Consider the following 26299-nt stretch of genomic DNA (forward strand, 5'->3'; position numbering starts at 1 on the left):
TTTCATCAGCTGCTAAAGTATCCCAAACTAGTACTAAGAGGACAAGATGGCACGGATGCTGTTTTATTTTAAATGGTTGCTTGGGAAGAAAGAAAAAGCCATTAGGGATCCTTGAAAATAAGAGAAGAGCTGAGAATGAGCCCATCCTGAATAGCAGTCTTTCTCCAGATTAGTAACATTTCCCCAAACATTTCTGGACAATCAAACTGCTCCCCCTTCTTCTCTAACGCATACAGAGATGTAGAAGATTTCTTCTAGTGACTTTCACAGCCTGTTGCCAGAAAAATTTACATTTAGAGGCCATGAAATGCTGCTTTTGCAGGACAAGCGTTTTGTTTCTTTGGAGCCAGATCCATTTCAAGTAAAACAGTGATTTACCTGGAAAACTGACACCCAGCTGTGTCATTACACTGAACACCTGAAACAGCAGATGTGCCAATCTGAGGTCATCTATTAGCCCCCACAGAGGCAGAAACAAGCTGCCAGAGACCTGACTGCTTACCAGCATCTTAGCAAAGATCACTGTAAGCATCCAACAGATCAGAGGAACAGCTGCCTTTAAAGAAAGGGCCATATAATTTTATGACCATTAACATCATTTTGCAGCAACATGCTGAACAAATGTCAGGCAAGCTCCACTATACAGGATAAAAGCCAGCTGCTGCAAGGTTCAAGGAAGAGGCTTCCCATCCCCTCACAGCAGAGAGGAACTGGCTAGGAGTATTCCTGAGATTTTTCTTATGCCTCTGTATAATGCATCAGGTGCAGATCTTGGTTGGAGACAGAAAAATGCACTTGGACCCAAAGGGCTGATCCAGAACGGCCATTCATGCACAGTTGCCTCCTAGAGCTTCGCGGCAGTGGGATGCACGAAGGTGAGAACAGTGTCGCATCTGCCTCAAAAGCTGCTCTTCAAAACCTAAAGCTGAAGTACAAACGCAGCAGCACAGCCACACTCTTTGCAGCTATGGCTCATTTTCCACAGTCAGAGAAAGGTGGATCTGAAAGCTTTTGTTCCCCTAGGGAGAGGGTGGAAACAAACAAAAAAGGAAGAGGGAGAATTAAAGTAATCTTGAATCACTAAGCAGATTCACATCACTGGATCAATAAGCACCACTGACAGGGATCACAGGAATGTCGCAACTTTGCCAATAATAAAGCAGCACAGCAGAGCTAGGAGGACGACTTTTCTAAGGCAGCCAAGCGTGAAGCAGCAAGGCTGGTGAGCAGCTGAAAGCGACACCCGGGCTCGCAGCACACTGTTGCCAGCAGCGGGCCTCGGTGCAGTTTGCTTTAAATAACGATGAGCGCAGAGATTGTGTTTGAGGGGGAAAGACAGTCAACAACTGAAAAAAATCCAAGGCCTAAATTTCACAGGCCATACCCATATGCTCTTCCCAAACTAATTCTTTGCTAGGCTGGAAAGAAGAAAGAAAAATCAGTGTTAATTTAATCAATTGATCAGGCTATTGATTGCAAAACTGAAGCTGCTAGTTAGCCATGTGCTGTAATGCCCTCAACTCTGAAACCACAAAACACATCATTGATTTCTTCACTTCCAGCTCCAAAATAAGAAATAAAGCTCTGCTTTCAGCAGGGAAGCAACTTGCTAGTCCAGGGAAAGGATGCAAGCGAATGAGAACACAAACCAGGAAACAGGGGCAGCCGCATCCTGCGAGTTTCAAACTGAAATTAGTTACAGATGCAGTCACGGTGTCTTGTGTAAACTCTATCGATTGGGTAGCTGACAGTCTTCGGAGCCTCCATACTAGGACAATCAATCCGGCTGCAGTGTCACCTGCCACTTTGCTGAACAGTTGACAATGCAATTATCCAGTGTGGAGGCAGGGAGTTGGCGTGTGTCAAACGCAGTTAGCCACTTTCCGGGCACTACTCGATAATGCGTTTCACCGCCAAGTATAAGAGACGACACGCGGAGACAGGAGCTGTTTAAAGCCATCGAGACCCGTGCTCCCTTCTCCTTTAGAAAAATCTCACTGCCCCTGACTTAACAACTGTATTCTAAAATGCTATTAAAATCACGTCAATCAACTACTTGGTGCTTAAGGCTGAAGTTTGACCTGAGTTGCCAAGAACTAGGCTGCAGTTCTAGCAAAACTGCAGATGCTTGGGGGGTGGGGAGTCAAATGACTGTCTTAAAGCCTGGGACTTTCAAAGCGGAAAGAGCACTAGAAAAATGGATTGGAGAGAGCAACTCAGCAAACACAGCAGATGGGACTGGAAGATCTCATACAGCATGTCGGAGATCTAGGAAAATTGAAGTTTAAAAGGGATGCTGTCAACTTGAAATCCAGTCAATCTCAAAAAAATGAGCAGTTTTGGGTGCTCTACCTGCTCCCTTACTCCCCCTGCCAATTTTCATGGTTTTACAACTGTATTTTATGTTTTCTTTTTAATTAATTTTTTTCTCCTTCCTCTGTTGCTGGGTGACAGGCACCCCTTTTCCTTCCTCAAGGACTATACATAATACTGTCAAATGGAGAGAATCCCTCTTCTTCCTACACAAAATCTTTTTCTGGTTAGAGTGACTGTCAGCATTACGTAAATCAAGATTCAGTTGATTGTGCTCCTTTCAACTAAATCTTTCTGGCAGTCTGAGCATGAAATTTATGTTCTTAGATTTTTAAATGTGGTAAAATTAAATCAGAATGCCTGAAAAATGTAATATTAACAATCTTGACTTTTAATGTTTATAAGCACTGAGTTTGTGTGTGTGTGTGGGGTGTGTGTGTGTAAGTTTGTGCTTTTAACTTTGCAGAGTTCTGATGATTATATTCTGTGTTCCAAAATGAATAAAGTCATCATTGCTTGAAGTGTTAGCAAATTATTAAACATGCATGATAGTATCAATCAGTGGTTTATGACAGCCTTTGTATGCGAGCTAGATTTTCTAAAATTTATTTTAAATCATGTATTGTTTTCATCTGCTTGTCCTGCTCGTTAAAGTCAACTTCTGATATTAATTTATAGTATAATATCCAAAAGACATTTATTAGCCACAGAACTCAACTTCTATACATGAATGTGGCCTATGGAGAAATGGGCAGGTATAGCCCATCTGACCATTTATTATATGTTATAATTTATATAAATTGATCTCCCAGCATTTTTAGGTCAAGTACCACCTTACGAACAACACTCGCTCTTAAAGGAGAGAGGTGCAAACATCAAGCCTGGGCTACTTCACTGGACAAATACAAAGTACTGTCCTTCAGCAATGGAGGAATTACCAGGATTACCATCATTTTACACACGGGCTGAGGTAAGGCACACAAGTGCTTCGGGACCTGGCGGCCCTCTAAACAGAGGGCAAGCCATAAAATAAGCACCTGAGAAATACAGAAATTTGTATGTTATATGCAAGTGACATCTTTTATTTCCTGCATAACCTCTTAGAAGTCACACTTCTACTGTTCTGTAGAAATGCTTTTGCCAAATTTCAGTGGATCAGTTTATCCTCTCTTTTTGGTACAACCTTAAATGCTGCTTTAACCTTCTATCATGAAAAGATGGAAAACCTCATTGTCTTCAGAAGCTTTCTTGCTTAGCCAGTTATATTGTCTGAAAGAGAGCACAGCTGACTGCTAGGTAGACTTCTAGAGCAAGCATTTAAGGCTCTACTCCAGCTTTCCCACTAACTTTGTACCACTAACTTTGGGAAGTTGCTTTTCTGCGCTTCAGTTTCCCACATATGTATCAGAAAAGCATTTTGTGAAGTTATGCTGTACAGTTTAATGTTCATAAAATGCACCAAGAAATGCAATTGAAAATACTTCCTCCTTATTTGAGCTCTCAGGTAGCTTCTATAAACATGCCCAGGCAGTTACCGCATGCAAAGTCACTGTGCTACTGAGGCAGTAGAACTGAAAAGCTTCTACCTAAGTTTTAGAGGACAGGACCTCACGCCTATGAGCATGGTTCTACTGTAAGAGATATTTAGAAGGAACACAAAGAAGAGCATATAGCTATTGCCATAACACTCTCTCCTGGACAAGCTGACCTATGCAGGAAAAAGGTTGGCCTACAGCATTTACTGCTCAAACTGAATCACATCTTGATTCTGCAGAGATAGAAAGCTGGCAGCAGGACTGCAGCCATCTGCTGGAAACTTTTAGACATTTTAATAAAGTCCCCCTTTCCAAGCAGCTGCCCTAATTGCACATGACATGAGATCCAATGCAAATGGGCACCCTGGGATGACTATAGTTTGTTACAGCTTATAAGGCTTTACTGAGTCCCTCTTTGTATATGCTAACTGGTTCTGTTCTTTGCCATTGCTAAAGCCACAAATGAATGCATGGAGCCCTCTGCTATCTTAGAGGAGGAGAGCAGCATGAAAAAAATAAAGAGCAACTTTAGGTTAAGTAATCCCTGCGTGTTTCTTGAAGAGTCTCACAACCTATCTCAGTCAAATCCTTGTCATCTGGATCTTTCTAAGAAAGTATCCTTCCCTGAAAATGCCCTGCTTCCCATTTTAACGCATTCAAAGTCTTTCCCTCTTCTATGTTATTTTCAAGGCAACTGATCTGCTGAAGGAAGAGAAACCCACAAGAGCAATGGTGAAGAGCTTGCTACAGTGCCACCAAAGAGGAAGGCTTTTCGGTGGGGAAGATGGAGGGGAGAAGGAGGACTGTGAGCGTGGAGAGAACTTAGCTACAATTCTTCAGTCCTTTCATATCTAAAGAGGACAGCAATCCCTGTTCTATCAGACCGTGCGGTTCGCCGTTTAAATGGTACTTGCTGCTAGCTTGCTTTCCCTGTCTCTGTCTCTCTCCCTTTGAAGCAGACTGGACAGCTTCCTCAAGCTGGCGTTATCACTCCCTCTAACCACTCTTGGCAGGCAATCTAATTCCCCCTGAAAAGGTCACCGCCATTTTAACTGCCTTTCAATCACATTAAGCACGCTGCCGCTCGTGCTCAGAGCACTGCGCCTGCAGCTCTCCTGACTGAGGTGCGATCGATAAACTGACATCCCGTCCCCCCACCCGCCGCCCAATATCCCCAACCGCTCCCATCCGCTGCTTGCCTCCTTCCCGATCCCGGAGGAACAGCTTTCCCAGAAGGAACGGCAAGAGACTTGCTGACAAAAATCTCTCCTCAAATGTAAAACAGTAGAAGGGAGCTACTAACCTGACATTTACTAATCTACTTTGTCCCATCTGCTAAGAAAGAGAAGGGTGCAAGCATGCCCCCACCTTCTCCTTCCCTAGACCTACAGAGGCAGCGACTTCACAGGGTAGTTTGCTTAGGCACCAGTCCAGACACCTTTGAAGCTGTGTTACAAAGAACAAGCCTCCCCCAAGCTTCCCTCAATCCAATCATTACCGTTATCTCTCCCCCCGATTTTTTTTTTTTTTTGCAGTTACCAGTTATGTGTTCCACCCATCGATCCCTGTGTAAGACACTGTTTTAAGTCTTCTTGCCTTTTGACTGTGCTAAGCCGTTTAGGAGATGACAGTGGCTTCTATCAACGCGAAGCTGATGCGATTCTTTTCAGATAAAGCACTTTTTTTTTCACTCCCCCCTCCCTTTCCCTTCTTTCAAGGGAGAGACATGCACACAAAAAGAGACACTGAATCTTTCAAAGAAAAAAAAACCCTTTTGAACTTCCCTCAGGAATTCTTAAAGGGATAACCTTACAGTGTAAACACTGAGGTAACTTGCATCCATTCTGGAGAGGAACAGAAGAATTGCTACAAATATGTTGAATGTTTAGGAGGGGAAAAAAAAAACACACTTGATGCTTTCACTTGCAAAGTCTTCTTGGCTTCCTAAACAGAGGATGGCATGAAGCTCATTAGACAAAGACTGCATGAAATAATCCCTGCAACAAAAAACACTGGAGACAGAAGAAGCCTTTTACCAGAACCTTACCTCACTAACCTGAGGCACAGGGATAGATGGTTATTGAATACTCAGGTGATTCAAGAGAAATTCTAGTCTTGTGACACAGTTCTGAGATAGGGAAATGTTTTATTTAGATTTCTGCAAAACTTTCTACTTAGAAGAAAGAGTTTGATTAAAACAAAACTAGGCACATATTTCATGCTGGTAGCCTTGCACTCCTCCCAAACTAAAATGGAACAGAAGAAAACAAAACTCTCCCACTAAGAAGGACAGATCCCTACTCTAAGTAGAATCTCCTCTAAAATAAAGTAACCCTAATCCTCTAAAATTGTTAATAATCTTCATTTACAGCCTGCACTCTTCCAGTTTTGGGCAACAAATTAAGCAATAGCAAATGATGCTTTATGAAGTAAGAACAACAGTTAAAAGTACCGAGTAATTCCTGAATGAGTCCCTACATCAAACTCACTTGGCACTTCCTAGTCATATCGTACACCTACTTACCACCCTCTCCTGTTCTCTCTACCTGCTGTCTCAAGTATATCAAGCTGTGGCAGACAGGAGGGCATGCTTTGGATCTGCTGCACTAGACCTGACTGAGGATTTGCAACTGCAATGTCAACACAGAAGACAAACTCCACCTTCTAAAACAGCCCCTCAGGTCAGAGAGGTGAACAGTCCCTCCAACAGTTCTGGAAGCATGAAACCTTCATCCTAGGAACCACATAAGTGACAGTTTTATTCTAAGTATTAGACTTATTCCAGAAAAATCTTAGTAGGGTTATTCATTCCCCTGACCTTTTTCTTTTTCAAAAATAAAATAAAAAACCTCAAACAATCTCCCAACACTCCACCACACCTGAGAATCTAACAGGATCTTCACCTTGAGAGTAACATGAACTTTACCCATTAACCAAAAATGACAAAAAAAAAAAATAGAATCTGTGTTAAGTTTGAGTTGCTTCCAAAATGCTGCCCAATGGCCTAAACTGACTCATGTGACAAACTGGCCAGTTTCCTGCTCCCCTCAACACCTAGCTGAGACACCTGCTCAGAACAACACACAATTAAAACAGAAATTGGTGAGATACATGGACATCTATTCTCCCCTCTGGTTTTAAATATTTCCCCATGTCACCTCTTTAGACAATGGTGACTTCCATGAAGCCTGACAAAGGCTGCTAGCATTAAAAAAGACATTTGATTTCCACATCACTGCTCCTTCACAGTAAAGGGAACAGAGCCAAACCCAGCCCCAGACGAGAAGGGTTAATGAGGGTCTTGCCAACTCCAGATAAAGCAGTTTTAAGCTTCAGAGACCATCTCCAAAAATGTTGTACTGTGCTTCAGGGTTGTAAACTAAGAATTCTGTCCCGAAAATAAGTAAAGAGCCAACACTGGCAGACAAAGGAAGACGACTGTCACCTTAAGTTTACCTGAGAGTGCACAGAGCAGGTCTGACTGAGGAAACCTGAGTGCCAGGAGCTAGAGAAAAGATGAGAACCGCAAAGGGGCCTTCCCACCACAGGTAATTACCAGGGGGTTTAGAACAGTGTCCAGAGCTGCGCTCCTGTCTTCTCCTAGTCCTCTGGCTCCCTCCTCTTCTGGTTGCCCATATAACCACTCTTGAAGGTATCATAAGGGTCTCAAAAAGGGAAGAAGAGGGGGACCTTGTACTTCCTGAAGGAAGCAAGACTATTTCTATCAAATACAGAACTAAGTGTCTATGCATGTGGTTTTGGTGCAGTCCTCTAGCAGGGAAGATTACGGCGCTGATACTGCTAGAATCTGACTAACCTCTGAGGGAGGAAAGCAGACTACTTATATAATGCAAACTTTAACAAATTTGAAAATTCCAATTAAACACAGAAGAAAAAGTAACAAGGAGCAAGCACCCTATATTTACACAGCCTCATCACATCAATTACGCACACTTTGCCAACCTGGAGTCTCATTTGAAAGACAATGTCCACATGGCTGGTTCAGAACGAAAAGTTCAGATCACAATTCAATGAATTAATTAAAAAAGGGAATATTAATCAAGCGAAGTCAGCATAATGTTGACATCAGGGGAAGTTAAAGATCATGTTCTCCTCAAAAATTCAGATATTTGGGGGGGGGGCAAAGGAAGAAACTGCAAATGCTCAGAGAGGTGCAGGAATGAACTGAGCAGCTTTTGTTTATCAGGACTAAGAGGAGGATCTAACAGAAGCAGTGACAACGACAGAGGCCATACATACAGACACCCCACGCTCATGGCAACCGATTGTAATAATTACGCAGCCGAAGAAAAGTTTAAAGCACTGCACAGTCCAACTAGAACCACATACAGACACTATTCTTTTTTAGCACAGAAAAAGTTAGGAAAATGAAGGCTAAAGACAAGAAGTGAACATCACAAGCTTCACTAACTAGCCTTAACAACACAGAGAAACTGCTTCTTCACCTCTGTGCTTCCTGATCATCTGCTCTGCTACTCCCTAGCTACAATTTAATTTTAGGGGAAGGTGAGGGCAGATCAGGAGTGCCAGGTGCCAGACTGTCACTGAGCACACACGGGCTTTTAAGTCCAACTCCCTTACCTAGTAGCCTTTCCCCTTGAGATATTTTAAATTAAAATCCAAGCTGATATAGGAAGAGATCGCATCCCATCCTCTTTATTGAACGGAGGGAGCCAGCATACCTCCTTTCATTAGGCATGCGCTACGTGAATTGCTTGCAAGAGACTCTTAGTGCCAGAGGTTCATGCCAAAGAACAGTTTAGTAAATCCTCCTCTTCGAGGCCAAAGGGCTGAGTGTAAGAAAGGGGCCAGGTTTCTAGCTAAAATTACATTCACCAATAAAGCTCACAAGAGGTCAAATTTTGCCATAACTCACTCTCTCCTCAGTAACTGATTTCCCCGTCACTGGGGAAGGAGCAAAAGGAGGAGGAAAAATAAAATGTGTTTGTCTGGGAGCCCTAAGGGCTTGCAGTACTGGAGGTGCAAAGCAGGTTCCTGGATTCTCATTTATCAACCTTAAAAGGGATGGAGTGATAAATGCACAACCGGCCCTTTAATATTTTATGCAGGTGCTAAAGCGACTTAGCTGTCACCTTCAATACATCACCAGAGGCTGATACACCAGCTTTCGTCACTCCAGGCTGGGAATTTTTACAATTTCATTTCTATTTCCCTCTTCTCAGATATTTCCATGTATTTCTTACTATGTGTAACATATAAGAAGCTATTTCCCCCAAATGATCTCCCCATTCTATCCATTCCTACTCATTCCCTTTTCAGCCACATTTCTCAAGAAAGAAATAAAGCCACGCTTTTGTTCAAGATTTGCACAAGTTTTGACTCTCATTGTTCTGGAGAAGCAAAAAGTTGGAATCACTTTACGCTGTGGTAAAGCCTTAAAATCCCACCCATTATGAAAGGAAAAACCCAAGGTTCTGACATAACCTGAGTCCCCCCCTCTAAAGACAGGCAATGATCAAATTTCACAGCAGAATGGTTCACAAGGGATCACATGGGCCCCCAAAACACTGGCGCACCTCGAAATCCTCCCTCCAGGAGAGTAGTAGCCCGTATCCTCTTCTGCCCACACCACTCGTACTCTTCAAAGCGGTTGCCATTCTCATTCTCGATGTCCACAGAGTCATCCTCAGTCATGCATGAACCTTCTCTCTGCACAGGGTAAAGTAGGGGCAGAGTGTTGAGATGCATGAAATAGCACTTTGGGGTTAAAAACTGATGAAAAGTTGGACTGTTCCCAAGGCAGCTAAGTATAGAGCAGACCGCAGCATCTGCTCCCCTCCCTCATTCCCAGTGATCGGAACTTGAAAATAGGTGGGAGCTGGAAGAACTTGACATCCTGAAGATCAAAACAAGTGGCAAGGTTCATATCTCTCTCTCTCTCTCTCTCTCTCTCTCTCTTTTTTAAATACACAGGAATTTAAATTCTAGTTCTTAGAACAATCCTTGTACGCATTTCAGGATGCATTCTCCTACCTTGCATGCACAATTTTCCTATTATAGAAACAACAAATTCCTTTGATTTACAGCACATAAACTCCCATCTACAGGAACTGAGAAGGAATGATCCCCTAGAGCATATTACTTGGGCACACTGATCAGAAGATACCTTTAAACCATGCATCTCTTGAGGAAACAAGAATGAACTTGTTACTACCTTCACTATGGACTTTTCATGAAAAACAAGCACAGAAAGCCCGATGACACAACTCTCTCTCTCTCTCTCCCCCCTAAGGTTTGTTCCTCCTTCTTCCTTGCTGTCTTTGGGAAGACAGGCAAGGGATTGATTCTGCTTAGCTCTGAGACCTCTCTCACATGCTTTCTGGAGTGAGGTGGTCACGCAACATTTAAAAATGCCAATCTATTACAAAACAACAACAACAAAATTGACTAGCAAGATAATTCTGATGTTGTCAAAAACAGAGATTAGGAAGAACTCTTTTTTGCTGCACTACACAGAAAGCATGAAGTCCTACAAAAGGAAAACCTCAATATCCCATACTTTTACGGACAACTTAGACTTCATTGACAGAAAAGGTGCATGAAATAAAAAATGTTACTAATGCAACACAGGAGAAAATCCAGAATAATCTGTCTTTCAAAACAAAGGAAAGTGGCTATAGATCTCAGGCAGACATAGTTAGCACTGCCTGCAAGCTCAGCAATGTTAGCTTTTTGCCCCATGTTAGATCAGCTGCAGACCAAGCTGGGAGTAGGGAGAAGGGAATGGCAGCTGGCGATCCTGCTGCGCCTCTACCTTTGCAAGGCATTGTTCCACATGCCTACTCATCTCCTCCTCGGATCCTGACAGAGGCCGGCTGCAGAGGGGACATACCTGCCCTTCGTCTTGCTTCCTCCGTTTCATTTTTCCAATCCGAGCTGCGTGGAGAAACCAGGGAAACAAAACAAAAAAGGAAAACATGTCAAGTTTGTAGATTAACTCTTCTCTACGTACTCAGCTCTGCCTTCTGTAAACAATAAAGCCTTGGCAGAAATGGTAAGATTTTGACTAGAAGATCCCATTTCCATTCCCTACTCTGACAGCCCAAGAAACACAGAGAATTTTACTTTGCACATTCTACATTAACCTGGACCTTAGTTCAGCCTGATTTCAGAAAGGCAGCTACTCTTGATTTAAGTGCTAGGTGATGGAATAGCTGTTGCACATTTCTAGGTAAGTTGTTCAAATGGTTAAATACTTTCTCTTGGAAGCCTGCAATCATCTTCAAACCTGAGTGATCAAGCCACTGAATCCTGCTCTGGATTTTGCCTTCTACATCTAAAACCAATCCACTAATACATCTATCTATTTCCTATAGAGGAATTTGCTTAGACCTTAGAAGGCTGATGCACTGCCTGAGAAACCTTGGTCAAGTTATGTAACAGTCGCTTTCAGAAGCACACAATCTCTTGCACAATTTGAACAACCCCTTCCTGGAATGGCATGAACATGTAAGAGTAGCATCTTAGTAACAATATCATTTCTGGAGAGGAAAGATCCTTGCTGAGAAAAAGGCAGCACCTACACTAGATAGGTTCTGGCTCTCTGTTATTTTTATTTCATCATTTTCTAGCCGCATAGAGAAGAACTGGGCACTGCACTGCCTTCTTGAGTGCATACTCTGGGATATAGACATATTAGGAATCATGATGATTAGGAAAAGCAGCCATGGTAGCCTGTTGCTTAATCCAATCTCTGGTTAATTTGAGTCATCATCTAATGTGATCAAAACATCTGGAACCAAATCATTTGCATTAAAAAGAACTTCTATCCTTTATTATGATGGCTTTAGGCAGGTATTACTGAATAACTCAATCACTGGCTGGAGGAAAGTTGTTGTTTAATTAATAAGGAAGGTCAAAATTCTGAATGAGAGACAAGGAAAAGCCCAAGGAAAACCCATGTGATAATGAGAGGTGACACCACCAAAAAGGCTGCATTAGCTTGAAATGGTTATTGACATTACGGGCACTGCAGCATGCTCTGAAAGCCTTCATGCCTGAAGGCTGAGAGATCAACAGCTCCCTGCAGCCAACAAATAAGAGAAACGTGTTGGAATGCTCTGAAAAAGAGGACCAGGTACAGGAAGGTTTCTGCCAATGGCTTACTGAAGGGCATCCACATCACCAAGTGAGTTATGAAGTTTTGGCTGAACACACCAACAGAGACTTGCCTGTACTCAGGACTCTCTGGGTTGGGTATACTGTATCACTGCACCCCCAATACGCTATGATGCTCCACAATTAAGAAGGCTTCAAATTGTTTCCTGGGCATTGCTTTTCCTCACTGAAAGAGGTAGATCTGTGAAACACTCCCTTCAAAAATATAAGCCTTCATTCTTGGCATCATAGAAAGGCTTCTGTAAACATGACATTCCTAGAATACGAGATAGTAACTTGAAACCACAACAAAACTGTTTTTTGAGACCTGGCATTTCAGAGACCTTCCTGAGTGAGCACATTCCACTTTCAGCAATCATCTAAATTTTATTTGCTCATGCCAGCTCCACAGTCCTTTTCTGTGTTGGGTACAGCATATTGACAACCCCATAGCCCACCTGCTTTCTCCACATATTTTAGGTACTGGAGTATTTCTAGTGACAAATTGTGCTAGCTTCCTGTTTGTCTGCTTAAACCTGATATTTTCCTTGTACTGCCAGTTTCTACTCCAGAAGGCAAACTGCTTGACTTCCAATCAATACAGAAGCAAACATTAATTATGAAGTGTTATTTCTGATTTCTGTGTGGCCAAATGAATTATGCCCCACTTTTAAATAAAACAATGCCCCCCTGGTGCATCTGCCATGCTTTCTCTGTCCTTCCCACCCTCCACAAACCTCCAAAACCTAACCCTCCCCACTCCTTCAAGATCTTGCAGCCTGTTACTAAACGTAGTTAGCAGAAATGAACCATGCTCTTTTCTTGTTTGTACCTCAGTACTTCTGAAGTGCTGGTTTACCAAACACTCACATCCTCTAGCTTGATTGTTTCAGATAAATTTAGAAAGCTGTTTCCTCCCACTAACTCTGTAGAGCCAGCAAAAAATAGGAGATGAAGCCGGCATCTGACATAACTTCAACATTCTCCAGTAAACGCCTCTCTGACCAGAGAAAAATGCAGGAAGATGGAAACAAAGCTTTCTCCGTCCTCATTACAGACATATTTTTCCCTTACCTCAGGATTCCATGTGGTCAATCAATCCAGGTAAGCATGTTTGTTTGGCAAATCTGTTAATATTAACTTTTTTACTGCCATCCTCATCCAATCTATGTACTACAACAGTAATAGAAGGAAGGCAACTAGTTTTAGGTCCTGTCCTGATACATTCTTGGGACCATCTGCCAGAACCAATACCTGATCTGCTGTCGAAATGTTACTGTAGAGCTGGGGACAGAAACTAAGTCTCTTTTAGCTCCATGCAAGATCTAGCAGACAGCACCTATCTTGGTTCACTTAGTTCCTCAGAGAAACGGTCCTTTAAGTCCTAGTGCCACAAGTGGAAAAGCCACTGGAAGGAAGAGGTGTTGAAAACAAATCCCCCTGCCATTTTCATTCTGTGGTCATTAGCAGCAGCACTGTTGTGCCCAAGGAGGCCCAGGGTGCCCCTGGTGACAGCAGAAAACGAAAGGGAAAGCGGCAGCCTAGAAAGCACATCCTGAGCAGCATTTTCCATACCCGACACGCAGACCAGCTATCACTTCCAATCAGTGCAGAAGGGACAGAGCGGCCCCAAAGGCAGAGGGTGATTGTGGTGCTGTCCCGAAGGGGAACTGCTCAAAAGAACATGCAAGTGAGACCACAGGATTGTTAATTAGTGTTGATAGATGCGATCATTTCTAATTAGCTCACTAATCCCTCTCCCCCACACTCCTGTCGCAGGAGCATGGGAGAGGAAAAAAAAGCCATTCCCTCTTGTAATTCAGGAAGATAAAAACAGAGCCAGCAGAGGACTGGATGCAAGAAGAGGACCACGCTCAAGGAGATGGATTTTCTGCACAAAGCCGCCCCATTTTGATCTCTGACTAAACAAAGACTCTCTAGTTATTATTCCAGCCTTCTGCCAGGAGGTGAGGAGTTCACTATTTTTTATTAGCATTTATAATTATTATTAGGCCATCAGAGAGCTTTTCAGCACCTTTGAGGCCTCACTTTTAACAGAAGTACTTTACTGGCTTTACCCTATGCACCGCTGCACGTGTTATACCCTCAGGTTACACTAAAACATCGAGCACTTTGTCCTCTCAAGTGAGAAGCAAGTATCTGCCCTCCTGCAGCTACTCCAGCAACATGACTAATAGATTCCTCTAGCAGAGGAGTGGGACATGGTCTCCTTTCTCCGCAGCTGTAATGGGCTCCCCACACAGCACCTGGAAGTCCCTGGGAAGAAGGTGGCTTCCACCCATGAAGAGCACCCCTAGAGTTCAAGCAGCCACAGCACACTAATGAGAAAGAGGCACACAGAGCTGAGAAAGAATCAGTATCCGGACTCTCTCGGAAGACTGGGGTCTAAGTTAGGGCCTCTGATCAGCTCCCAGAAGCCCTGCTGCCTAGGGAAGCTGCTCTTCCCTTTCCTAATACTGGGTCATTTCCTAATACTTCTCACTACACAAGGTGAGAAGTTGCTTGCTTCTCACCAAGAGAGGAACCAAAATGTTTTTTTTTTCTGCTGTGTTTTCAAAGCCTAATGCCTTCCTCCTTCCATTTGGACCCCCTTCCATTTGAGCCCCCTTCCACAGACACTGCTGCCTTATAGGCAGACAAGACAGAATCTTTTCTCCACAAATGGCTCTCCCCATCTAGGCTAAGCCTTATTAATGCTTAAGGATCATGTTACTCTCAAGCCCAGCAACTTAATGAGAAAAAAAAAAAAAAACTCATGAGGTTGTTTTTAAGCAACCAAAACCTTACCTTCAGGACAGGGCACTCTAATTACCTCAGAAGCACTCTTATACAGCATCCAGCAGTAGACACTATGCAAACCTCTATAACAGCAAAGGAGATGATTAAGTTCCTAGCAACACCTCCTATGATTCCCTCCACCAGTTTGAGTGGTCCCCTGAGTCCCATGCAGACATCATTAGCAACTCCTGCAATGGCAGGCCAATCAAATTAAATGGAAACATTTTTGTCTCCTTTCCAGTGAAAATCATTTAGCTTTATTCCTCCTCCATCCCTCAGCTACAAAAGCACATGGCATGCTGGTGGTGATTTGAGTCCAAAACCAAACCATACAGTGACCATCTCCATGGAGATCTGCCCACAGAGAGGCAGCCTTAGGGTTAGCATCAACATGGGAATCTGTTTCTCAGGCAGCTGCAGAAGAAGGTTTGCAAGGATCTATTTCGCAGCTCTACTGAGAATGCAAATTTTATAAACACCCCTAACTTCAAATCAAAGACACTCAAGCAGGTGAGTTAGCAGCTGCTCTCTACAGATCTACTAGAAGAGTCTTGAGGACTGGTTATACCTTGTTGAACCTATCAAAAAGCTTCTCTGGTCAATCAACTTATCCAAGAGCATCTGATCCAAGGGAACAAAGGCAGCAATGGCAGAATACAAAAAGCCATCTCAGGAACAAGCTAAAGCAAGAAAACAGATGGCCAAAAATGAAGCTGTTTCAAACCTTATGTATAAGGTATCTGCCTGAGAGAGAACACTAAGGGCCAAATTCACAGAAGGGTCTCACTGGGCTTTCACATTTGCATGGCCAAACTTCCACACAGCTGATTTTCAGCAGCCTTTAATCTGACACCATTCTCTCATGTTGGCATATACTTAACCTACTGAATGCATGTTCCTATATGCTAATGTACAAATTTGTGCTTCTAGTTTTGAGCGAGTACTTGGGCAGATCTGCACTGTTAAATTCCATAAGCATCAATTTACGGGGTGGCTTAAAATTTCTTTGAGTTTGGCAACACTGGAAATGAGGCAAATGAAAGAAATGCCTTCTTTACTGCATGGGTTTATCAGGAATCAGCACCTCATACTAGTAGGTTCACCAGGACACAACATCTGTACAGTGAGTTTAGCACAGGTGAAAGATGCTGCATTAACTCATGAAGACTGACAAGGAACTTCAAATACAAATACAGAACCAAGAGACTTAAAGACAGAACAGCATCAGAACTTACAAATACATTCAGCTTACTTACAGTTCAATTTAAGTTAAAGAGTTTGATTTAAGGAATTAAAATTCTGGATCGTCAGGTACTTGTGAGTCATTTAACAATTGGACCTAACCATGATGCAGCCAGACCAACAGCAGCTCACAGAGGACAATCCTTTCTCCATAATACAATGCAACACATCTAGGAATTCTGACAGGATTTGGGCATGAAAAGACTGAGCAGCTGAGATTTGAGACAAGAATGATTTAGGAGAACAGCAAACACTGTGGGTCCCTTTTCTTGTGGGTCAGCTTCCAGAAGAGATCCTGGAACTCAGCTGGGGAGAAGCCTTACAGAGACACCAAGATAAACTGGTTATAGTAATACTGAAAAGTACCTTTATAACATAATAAAAACAAATGAAATATGATGTAAGAAATGTAGACCGTCTGTCAAAGAAAAATCTACCAGGTTTCTTCAGTGCTTCAATAAGACAATGCAAAATGAAAAGCCAGATGTCTTTGGACAAGTCCTACATAATTTCTGTCAATGTAAACTAACAAGGATGAGGAAACCATTCTCACAGAGTAAGCTATAAAACTGTGTGATTGATTAGAAGCTCATTAAGACACAAGATATAAACAAATAAGCATTTTTTCCCAAAGCACTCAAGTGTTCTCCATCTGGAGCAATACTGCTTAAATAACTGTTAAACAATAATGTGGCAAAGCTTATGAATACCACAAAGTTACTTCAGTGTGAACAAGTGGAAAAAGAAACAAGAAAGCAGGCAGAGTTCAGTGCTCACAAATATCAAATCATATGCATAGACAGAAGCTGTGTAACCTATCCAGCCACCTGGCTGGATACTAATCTAACAGCATAGGAGCAAACCAGGCATCACCAAGGGTTATGTTCTGCGAATAGTAATAATCAGTCATAAAAAGCTAAGGTCAGAAGGAACCAATTCTGATCTTGTTTGACCTTCTCTGCAACCTAAAGTCAAAGCACCTCAGCCAACCATTTCTACATCCAGTCCCTTTCCGGGCCTAGTTTTGCTAGGATGTATAAGAGAATGCACAGGAAACATCAGAGCTATAATGCCATTATAAAAATCAACCAAAGGCCCTCACCTAAAATATAGCTGTCACTTCTGCTCACTGTACCACAAAGAAGATACAGAAAAAAAGGTTTCAAAGAAAACTCTGAAAATGCTGTACAAAACTGCCAACCTCCCCGTAGGTGAGGAGCCTAGGTTCACAAAAATATCCAATAATAGGGCCCAAGAGAGGTTCCTAGCTTGCAGTCTACACAGATCGTGCTGCAACTCTTCTTTGGGCCAAAGTCCTATTTGAAGCATAAGCCCTATTGAGCCAGGTCAGCAGAGGATGCTATCATCAAAAACTTTACTTATACTGGAAGACTCTTCTCTTTACAGTATGACTTAACAGCCCTTCTAGGGTTCACATGTTTTTTTTCCTTTCAGAGTTTATATTTAAAAATTTCCAAGCTCGTTCTGGATTCAGTTATGTATTAACTAACAAAGATATTGGGCCAGTAACTTAGTAATATTTCTATTTGCTTAAGACCATGCTTAAATATGAAGTACTTCAAATTCAAGCAAACTGTTTTGGTATGAGTACCATTCAAATCTTTTGCCATTTTGTTTAAAATATCTTTATCCTTTTCTAAATAAACTGCATCAGCACAATGTCACTGGTGTTATGTTAAACTATCAAGGCAGTTAGTTGAAAACTAACAAATCTGATACCCTGAGCAACTGAGTATTGACTGAACTGTACTACAGCAACTACATGCAATATAAAATTTGAAGTTAAAATATTACTGTTACAGTTTAAATGATAGGTTCTGATTTCTTTGCACTTCGAGAAAACAGTCTCAAGTTATTTTGTTCAAGTAAACAAAAGTGTAATATTTTCAACTTTTTGTGATTTACAAACACAAAGATGGGAATCCATCTCAGTAAAATAAAGTGACTTCAGGTTTATTTGATTTTTAAATATTAAAACACTTCTTCCTGGATCTACTTGTTTACTTGTTGTTCTGAACATCTAGAAATAAAAAGAACTGAAGTAACACACCAGCATCTGTGAGTCTGAGAGAAAAAACACAGTATGACGTCAGACACAAGTATGCTCAGACTGCTGGTTTAAAAGTTTACTACAAGACCTTGATTCTGCCATGTGATCCACAAAAACACAGTAGCCTGGCCACGTAATTTAAAACAGAAGACTCAGGGCCTACTTATAAAGTCATTTTTAGAATCCCTGCAGAGAAAACCATTTCCTCCAGGAAGTCACAGATCAACTCGCAGGATTTTATCTCAACGTGACCAAAACAAGAGCCCGCGCAGCAGCGCTCAGGGATGGCAGGAGGCGGCTGCCGGCCCGCCGGGGGCCCGAGCGGCCCGGCCCGGCCAGGCCCAGGGGAGTTTCGCCCCGCGGGGCGCAGGACGAGGGGCCCAGGGGGCGGCAGGGGCCGCGGAGCCGCCGCCGCGCACTCACCATTCAGCCGGGTCTGCCTGTTCGCTCGCACCCGCAGGAAGGTCTGCAGAGGGGAGACAAGAGCGGAGAAGCGTCAGGGCCCGCCGGCCCCCGGGAGGCCTCTCCCGCCGGACGGCAGCAGCCCCCCCCCGCCGCCCCGGTAAACAAGGCCCGGCCCGGCCCGCTGCTCCCCCCCCGCCTCGCTCATCCCCGGGCCCGGGCCCGGGCCCGGGCCCGGGCCCGGGCCTGCTCCCCCCCTCCCCCCGCACCCACCTCTTCCCGGCCCCCGCCGCCGGGCCCCCTCCTGCCGCTCTGCATAGCCGCGGGCGGCTCGCGGGGCGGCGGCCCCGGGGCGGCCCCCCCCGCGCGGCCGGGGATGCGGGCGGATACGGCGCGGCCCGGCAGGCGCCGCCGATCAGCCCCCAGCGGCCGCCGCCATGTTGGCCCCAGTCATGTGACCCGCCGCCGAGCGGGTGAAAGTTCACCAGGAAACCGGCGGGGAGAGGCGCGAGAGGAGGAAGTTCCCATGACAACCGACAGGCGGCAGCAGGGCCCGGGGCGCCTCGGCCAATCAGGGCCCGCGGGCAACTAGAACCCCAGGGCACCTGGCCAATCAGTGCCCAGGGGGCAATTAGAACCCAAAGGGCACCTGGCCAATCAGGGCCAAGGGGCAGCTAGAACCCAAGGGCAGCTGGCGAATCAGGGCTGAAGGGGCAGCTAGAACCCAAGGAAACCAGGCCAATCAGGACCCTGGGGCAACTGCATGCTAAAGTTCCCCAGCCAATGACAGGCCCAAATGCAGCTGGCCAATCAGGGCCCAGAGGCATTTGTATCACCAAGGTTTCTTGCCCAATCCAGACCCGGAGGCTAAGCTCACCCCAAGATTTCCTGCCCAATGAGGGATCGGGGTGTCTGAACCCGAAGGCCCCTGGCCAGTGAGGGCCCAGGGGGACCAGCCCCTGGCCAATGAGGAGGCACCAGGTGTGCTTCACCCGGGGCCTGGGCCCGCAGGCGAGCGGCCTCCACACGGCACTGGGCGCGGCCCTGGCTTGATGTTACAGCTGCGAGCAGCCCCGATGGAGACGCTCGTCCGCTTGTGGTCAAATCGAGCGACCATCCTTGAGGGGCTGGATTGGAAATGACCTTCCAAATGCAGAGGTTGTACAGCGTATGAAAATCCTCTTGAAGTCCTTCAAACACACCTTCCTCAGTGTGTACTTTTCTGCACCGTTACCCGTGCGCGTACTGCTGTGTTGCACCCTTACCGCATCCAGTGCAATTGGGGCGCACAGCTACGTTTTGTCACGTTTTAAAAATGCAGCCCCCCTAACTGGACCTTTTTATCGTGTGCCCTGTGTGCATGGGCAGGCAGGTGATTGGGCTGGAGCCGGCAGGGCCGGCCGTGGGCACAGGAACGGGCATGACGGACCCCTCCGGATGGGACTGACCCAAATCCGCGCGGTCTGAGCTCTTTCCAGGATGGAGGCGTCCCACGAGCTGCTCATAGATTTCAAGCCGCTTCAGTTGGGAAAAGGCAAGAGCTGCAACATGCGTGTTATGGAGGAATTACTTGGGGGTAGAGGGAGGTCACTCCTCCTGTAATAACATCTCCACAGCTGCATTCGTTTGGATACAAAAAGCCTACGCGCGCTTTATTGGTGTGTTGTTAGGAGCGTTAGCCGTATTACTGGAGACAGGCAGGTCACTGAGGAATACCCCTCGGCGACGAACCACCGTGGCTGCGAAGGCCTTACGGCAGCACTGAGCAGGGAGGGCCGCGAGCGCTGCTGGGGCGCCCGGCAAGCCGAGCATGATTTTGCCGTAATTTTGTCAATGGTGTAATTTTGCCCAGCTGCCCCAGCAGAAATACGGATAACACTGATGCTGCCAAAATGCGGCGCTAGAAAAAAAGGGACATGGATTAAAAATCCGTTTCCAAAAGCCTCGTTGCTTCTGCGTGACTGCAGCCTGCTTGAGTCATGAGGAACTGTCACCTTCCCATTTGCTCTTCAGCTCTTTTTCTTTCTGCATTTCAACCAAAGTGCTCAATCAAAACTGACTAATGAATTTTTTCCCACTGTCCATCAGCAGATGTAGAGTACTCTCGGGAACTAGCAAAGGGGTAGGATAGAGCTTGGATTAGAAATTGGGTAGGACCAGTTGCTAGACGAACAAAAACCCTATTTGTTACCCCCTCTCCTCTGCATAGTCCCCAAGCTTTCTTCGTTTGAATCAAACCTACATTTTGGGTTTCCAGTCTGGCATCAGACAAACTGCCTTCTATAAAGGGGAAATGAAAACAACAACAACAAAAGATTTGTTTTCCCATGTCAGAAGAATTTGGGAAGTTAGCAAGTTCCGGTGCTGGCTTGTAAGCCTTGCACAGTGCTCACTTACATAGTACATCCCAGCTCTCTCTGCAAGTTGAAATGTAGATGTATTTTCATACTTGTGCTTTCTTGCAAAATGAAAGCTGCTGCTGGTTGTTTTTACTCTTAACTACTTAAGCTGTGTTTCAGGATGCACGCTTGTGCTTGTGGCTTAAATAGAGGGAGCTGAGGCTTTCCTGGACAAGGTTTTTAGGTTTTCATTTATACTTACTCCACATGTTACTCAGCCATAAATATTCTGCAGGCTCAGCTGACCACTCAGCGTGGTCTCCTTCCTAGTGGAGGAGCCTGAAATGTTATCTTTGCAGTATGATGAACAACTTAAAATTTGCTGTTGCTTTTTCCACTTTTTCCAACAAGAAATGACGCTAAAAGGCTTTATATTTACATGGAGCACAGGAAAAGCCCCGGGTAACAGGATGCACTGTATATAGGAGGAGCACCCCCACTCAGCCTATACCACGATGTCCTGCACCACATGAGCTTCCGTCACCTTGGTTGAAGCAGTGTCCACATACCAAACTCCAGCAACCAGACTGGGCACAGGGGAGGTAACGGAGAGCCAGCTCCCCATGTCTTGGGCTGCCCCACTGCTGGCACTGTGGCTCCCTCTCGCAGCCCAGGGAACAACGTGAACACAGTCCAAATGATGGGCAATCCAGCATTTTATAGCTTCCTGTTCACAAATCTCCTTCTTCTCACTTCATGTATATTCACAGGGTAGGTAAGCATGAGGACTAAGAAAACCAAGCCATAGGAATTGTGAAAACCTACACACCAGTAAATCATATTCTAGAATTTTACCTACATAGTGTATATTTACTGTTAGATCACAAATAACATAAGGAACATTCATAGTTCCAGCTCACCTCTGCATATGGAAAGCTAAATTTTGCAGCTCTTAATGTTTCAGTGAGAGTCTTCTGCTCTGCTTCCCGAGCATTTTGCTTGCTAAGCCAGGAGGACTAAATTCTCATTCATACTGTGACTTTATGAAGGCTACACTGAGGCTTTACACAGCCCTGGCACCCACCCTAAGGTCCCTTTACACTGCCAGAGCAGCATAAAGCAGCATAAGGGTAAATGAAAATCAAGCCCCAGAGGTCTTTTCTCCCTGCAGTGCAGACTTACAACTCCCATTACACATTTGCATTAAGGGCTGCAACCCTCCATAAAATACACCCACAAACTTAAAACACATTAGAGTCTAGCTAGACTCAGCACATAGAGGGGGCTTCTGCTGCGAATATTTGTCCTCAAGTATGACATAATAAAAATTTATAGGAACAGAGGACTGCAAAGGGCCCCAATTTCACAGAGATTGAAGTCAGGAGACACAAGAAGGGAGGGGTGTTCTTGAGCAAGTGGGGCCACTGCAAAAATCTCTTCCATATCCTTTTGGGAATAATACTATTTATCAGCCTTCATAAAGAGGCAGAAAAGAGACCAGAATTACCTGAATTGCACATTCTTGTGTCTTCTGCAAGGTTTGCTTCTTTTACTTTGCTCTAGGTTTCATCATTGATACAAGCGTAAAGTAGCATGTGCAAGAGTAAAGCAAGATGTGCCACCAGATTGTAACCAAAGGCTCTTAAGTTCACTACACATTGGACTATGTGGCAGACAGAGGAAGATCTGGCCCATATTTGGTAGGATAAACAATAAAGAGGACAGAGGGCAGAAAAACGGGCAACAAACGTACAAATCTGCTAATAGGAGCCATCTTCAAGAACACGTGCTTTAATTGGGGCTGCTTGGCTAGCCACCTAGTGCTGGTCATCTGCCTCTGCAGATCCAAACACAGCCCATGCATGTCGCTTGCATGTGACAGTGGCCAGTGTGGAACGCCTAACTTGTCTACCTGACCTTAGGCATAGTGTATCATGGCAAAGCTTTGGAGGATTTAGAGCGACGGGCTTAGGCCAAGCTAGTATAGCCATGGCCCACCCAGCCCATCCACATGGCAGGTGAAGACATGCTTGGCTCCATGCTAAAGACTTCAGCTATTTTATCTGCTGCCTTTTGGAGTTTAGCTGAAGCCAGTGGGTGAGCACAGGCTTGCAGCCAAACAGTTTGGATGTGTGATGAGTTGGGAGTCCAGTGAACCAGTATGCCCCAAAAATGCAGATAGACTTATAAGCAGAACTGGACTCCTACTGCTGCTTTTTTCTGTCTCCTCTGCTGCATCTCCCTGAACTTACTGTATTGCACCAAGTCAAGACCTGATGCTTCTCTGGGTGGAAAGTGTTTTCTGGCAAGGGTATAAAACATGCTGGCATGACTACAGATGCTCCAAAACTATGTCTGTTTTTGAGTGGGAGTCACGAGTCAGTTTGTTAGGCAGCGGCAGGCCAGTGAAACAGAGAATTTTGTCCTGCAACAGGTTGACATCATTCACTGTTTTACAGAAAAGTCAGTTCTTCAAAAGTTTTATTGTGGCATGGGCTAGGTAGTGACAAACATAGTCATCACAACTAGAGGTGTGATGAGTATAATGTAACAGAAACCACCACAAAGTTTTAAAGTAGTTTTGCAGAGCTGTTGTGTAATATCTGAGCTGGGAGGACTCTGCAGACAAAAGCACGCTTTCACAGCCACGTAGGGGACAAGGTGTTGATGTCCCACTCTGTAGGCAAATGAACTGGGGCACTGGTGCAGAGCAGGGAGCCAGTGCACTCGCTCATGGAGAGCTCTAGACACTGGGCTAGCTGGTTCCCCATCTAAGGCTAAGCCCAATGACTGTATCTGCCTGCTTACCTGATACCTGTCCGAGTGATGGATGTCATCTGAAGAGTGGGGTGATGCTGTTGGAGAATCTCCTTCCCGCTTGATTGAGGCTGACAACAAAATTGACTGCAAGAGAAAGGAGAAATTCATGCTGTGAGGATTGCCAAGCTCTCCATCCCTCGAAAGCGTGTCTGATGGGCCTGGGGCAGTGCCAGCACTGACTGCCCAGGCACGGGTGGCCTTTGCACTTCATGTGGGGCTGAACCCCTGCCCCATGATGGACCGAGCTGCAGGGATCATGCAGCAGGCTGGCTGCATCTTCCTGCCCTGAGTGTTCTTATGGCCCATTTTGTACCCAGTTGCAGTGGCTGCCGGCAGCACTGGTCCCTGCTGTCAGCTGCTGCCATGCTGCTGGAGGTGGCATGGGAGCAGGGGTGGTGGGAACACCCCATAATCTGTGGTTGTGCAGGGAAAGAGTGCATGCATCCCTGGACCATAAAGCTTGCCCAGTGCGCATGCTCCAGGGAGGCAACAGCAGGGTCAAGGCAGTGAACGTGGCTTTCACCACATCCCTCCTGCCCCAGCTGAGCATCTTGAATGCAAGGTCTCCTCGCGAGCACCAGGTAATTTATCTCAGGTGTGTAGTGTCAGAGCACTGCATGGACACATGCTGCCCTGTAGATGCCACATGGAGCCTCTGAGATCCCCTGATACAAGGACCATGCCAGAAATATGCACAAATGGTACAGTAACATGAACGCACGCTAATGTGGAGCAATGTCAAACTGCGCTCGTTCGCCGATTTAAGTCCCTCTAAATCTCTCGATAGCTTTGTAAACTGCACTAGAGCCCTCAACGCCTCTGCAGTACAACTGCCCCTTCATTCTGTAATGATGCTGTTTATTTTAATAAGTAGCACTGAAAAAAGGGCCTTTGGAAGGTTAAAAAGATCAGTGATATTTGAGAAACAAGAAATCACTGATAAACTTCAAGTCAATAGTAGGTAAGTCTAAATTCTACATACAACGAACTCCAGTGGGAAAATTACTGTAAGAGTTTGACAATATTTAAAAAATGTACACTGGGTTGTAAGTGAACTTTATTATTAGAAGAGTTTGAGAGAAAAATCCAATTTAAAATATAGATTAGCTAAATTGGATTGAATATAGTAAGACAGCATACTGTAAAAAATATACACTGTAAATGCAGCTCTCCAGATGTTTGTTTCTAAGAATCAACTGGCAAGATTCAACGATAAATGACTGCTTGGAGATGTGTATGTTTGCAAAGGGAAGCGTAGATATCATCTGAATTGGACAGGTCAAGTGTGGTGACAACATTATTAAAAAGCATAATACCTTGGAGAAAGGCAAGTATTCCAGAAACATTTGCCTCTGGGCTGAAATGAAACATGAAAAAATGTGCATCTTTTGGGAAGATATGAGCAAGTGGAAAAATGACTCAGCATACAAATACGTTTGGCCAGCAGGATGCGATCCCCGGGCTCCGACAGCACTCCTGGCAAGCAGAGCAAGCCGGCACGGGTGGCACGGGGACAGAGGGAGGGCACACGCAGGATGGAGGCAGGTGGGGAAGGTTTGGGACGCCTGCTTCGATCCCAGCTGGGTCACAGGCACGAGCTGCCAGCTCTTGCAAGGTGAGAGTCAACGTTGCCGAACCGCAGCCCCCCGTGCCGTGGGCGCCTGCCGCGAAACGCGGCTCGAGGCTGTCGCGGCAGTCAGTGCGGGGAGACGGGAGGTCCCGAAAGGGGCTGCAGAGGAATGACCCTACGGTGCCAAGGGACCGGGCTCTGCATCCAGGGACCCCCTGAGAGGTAGCAGAGATGGGGCAACGGCCCCCTCTGCTCCAGCCTCACGGGGTGGCCAAACCTAACTGGTCCCACCGCGGTGACCAGTTTTGGTTCATTTGTTTCTGGGAAAGCCCTGTAGCAGCCATGCGAAGCCGCCAGGGAAATTCCTGCAGAATGCACACCCTGAGCTCTTGGTGTTGTTCATTTTTTTTTTCCTAAAAGGAGAACGAGGACAATTTTTGAAGAAGTGGGACTGCAAATGTCCTGTGCAGCAAAGGGAGAGGAGCTCCAAGCCTGCGCGTGCGATTCAGAGCAACAGCCCTGGCTGCAGTGCTGCAAATGCCCTCTCCCTCCTAGAGCAAGCAGAGCATCCTGGAGCCGGCAGGGTTAATTGTGTTTCATCTTCCAATGTATTCTAGAGAAGGGGGAAAAAAATACCCCCTTCCCTGTTCTTTGGCGACAGACTGACAAACCCTCCCTGCCTCCTGCTCCCTCTCCCCCCCCCCCAGCTTCTGGTAGCTCTAATCCAATATTATTATGTGAAAAATGGTTGGGCTAGCTATGGAGACAGTAAATTAAACGTTATGTATTAGTTTTTAGCGTGTGGTCCCGGGAAGAATGCCGGCCCCATTTATTCCACAAACCTCCTGAGCACCATGGCGATGACCTCTGGAAAAACGCAGGGCTAAACTAATCCCAAAGATGTCAATCTCAGGGCCTCTTCTACATACACTTGCAGTTTAGATTAATAAACTGTCTATTTTTAAATTGTGTGCAAGCACTTCAATTCTAAATACCTCGCCAGCATGTTAAACACAGCGTTAGAGATGCCAAGTCACACTTCCCCTTCACTGTTAGGAAACTTGACTTC

General features: G+C 45.1%; 1 protein-coding gene across 4 annotated transcripts in view; it reads right to left on the minus strand.

The window, feature by feature from the left end:
• RNF220 (ring finger protein 220) overlaps window positions 1-26299 on the minus strand; it is a 228797-nt gene that overhangs the window by 38049 nt on the left and 164449 nt on the right. Inside the window, exons 4-7 of one of the 4 annotated variants that reach the window (XM_062580880.1) lie at window positions 23649-23744; window positions 18523-18565; window positions 10645-10766; window positions 9407-9539 (exon numbers count right to left, since the gene is read on the minus strand). In XM_062580880.1, the coding sequence (XP_062436864.1) occupies window positions 9407-9539; window positions 10645-10766; window positions 18523-18565; window positions 23649-23744 (394 nt within the window). Of the gene's footprint in view, window positions 1-9406; window positions 9540-10644; window positions 10767-18522; window positions 18566-18774; window positions 18951-23648; window positions 23745-26299 lie in introns of those variants that run through there. The other 3 variants (XM_062580881.1, XM_062580883.1, XM_062580882.1) reach the window with 3 other exon arrangements.

The sequence above is a fragment of the Rhea pennata genome, chromosome 8, assembly GCF_028389875.1.
Source record: "Rhea pennata isolate bPtePen1 chromosome 8, bPtePen1.pri, whole genome shotgun sequence".
NCBI lineage: Eukaryota > Metazoa > Chordata > Aves > Rheiformes > Rheidae > Rhea > Rhea pennata.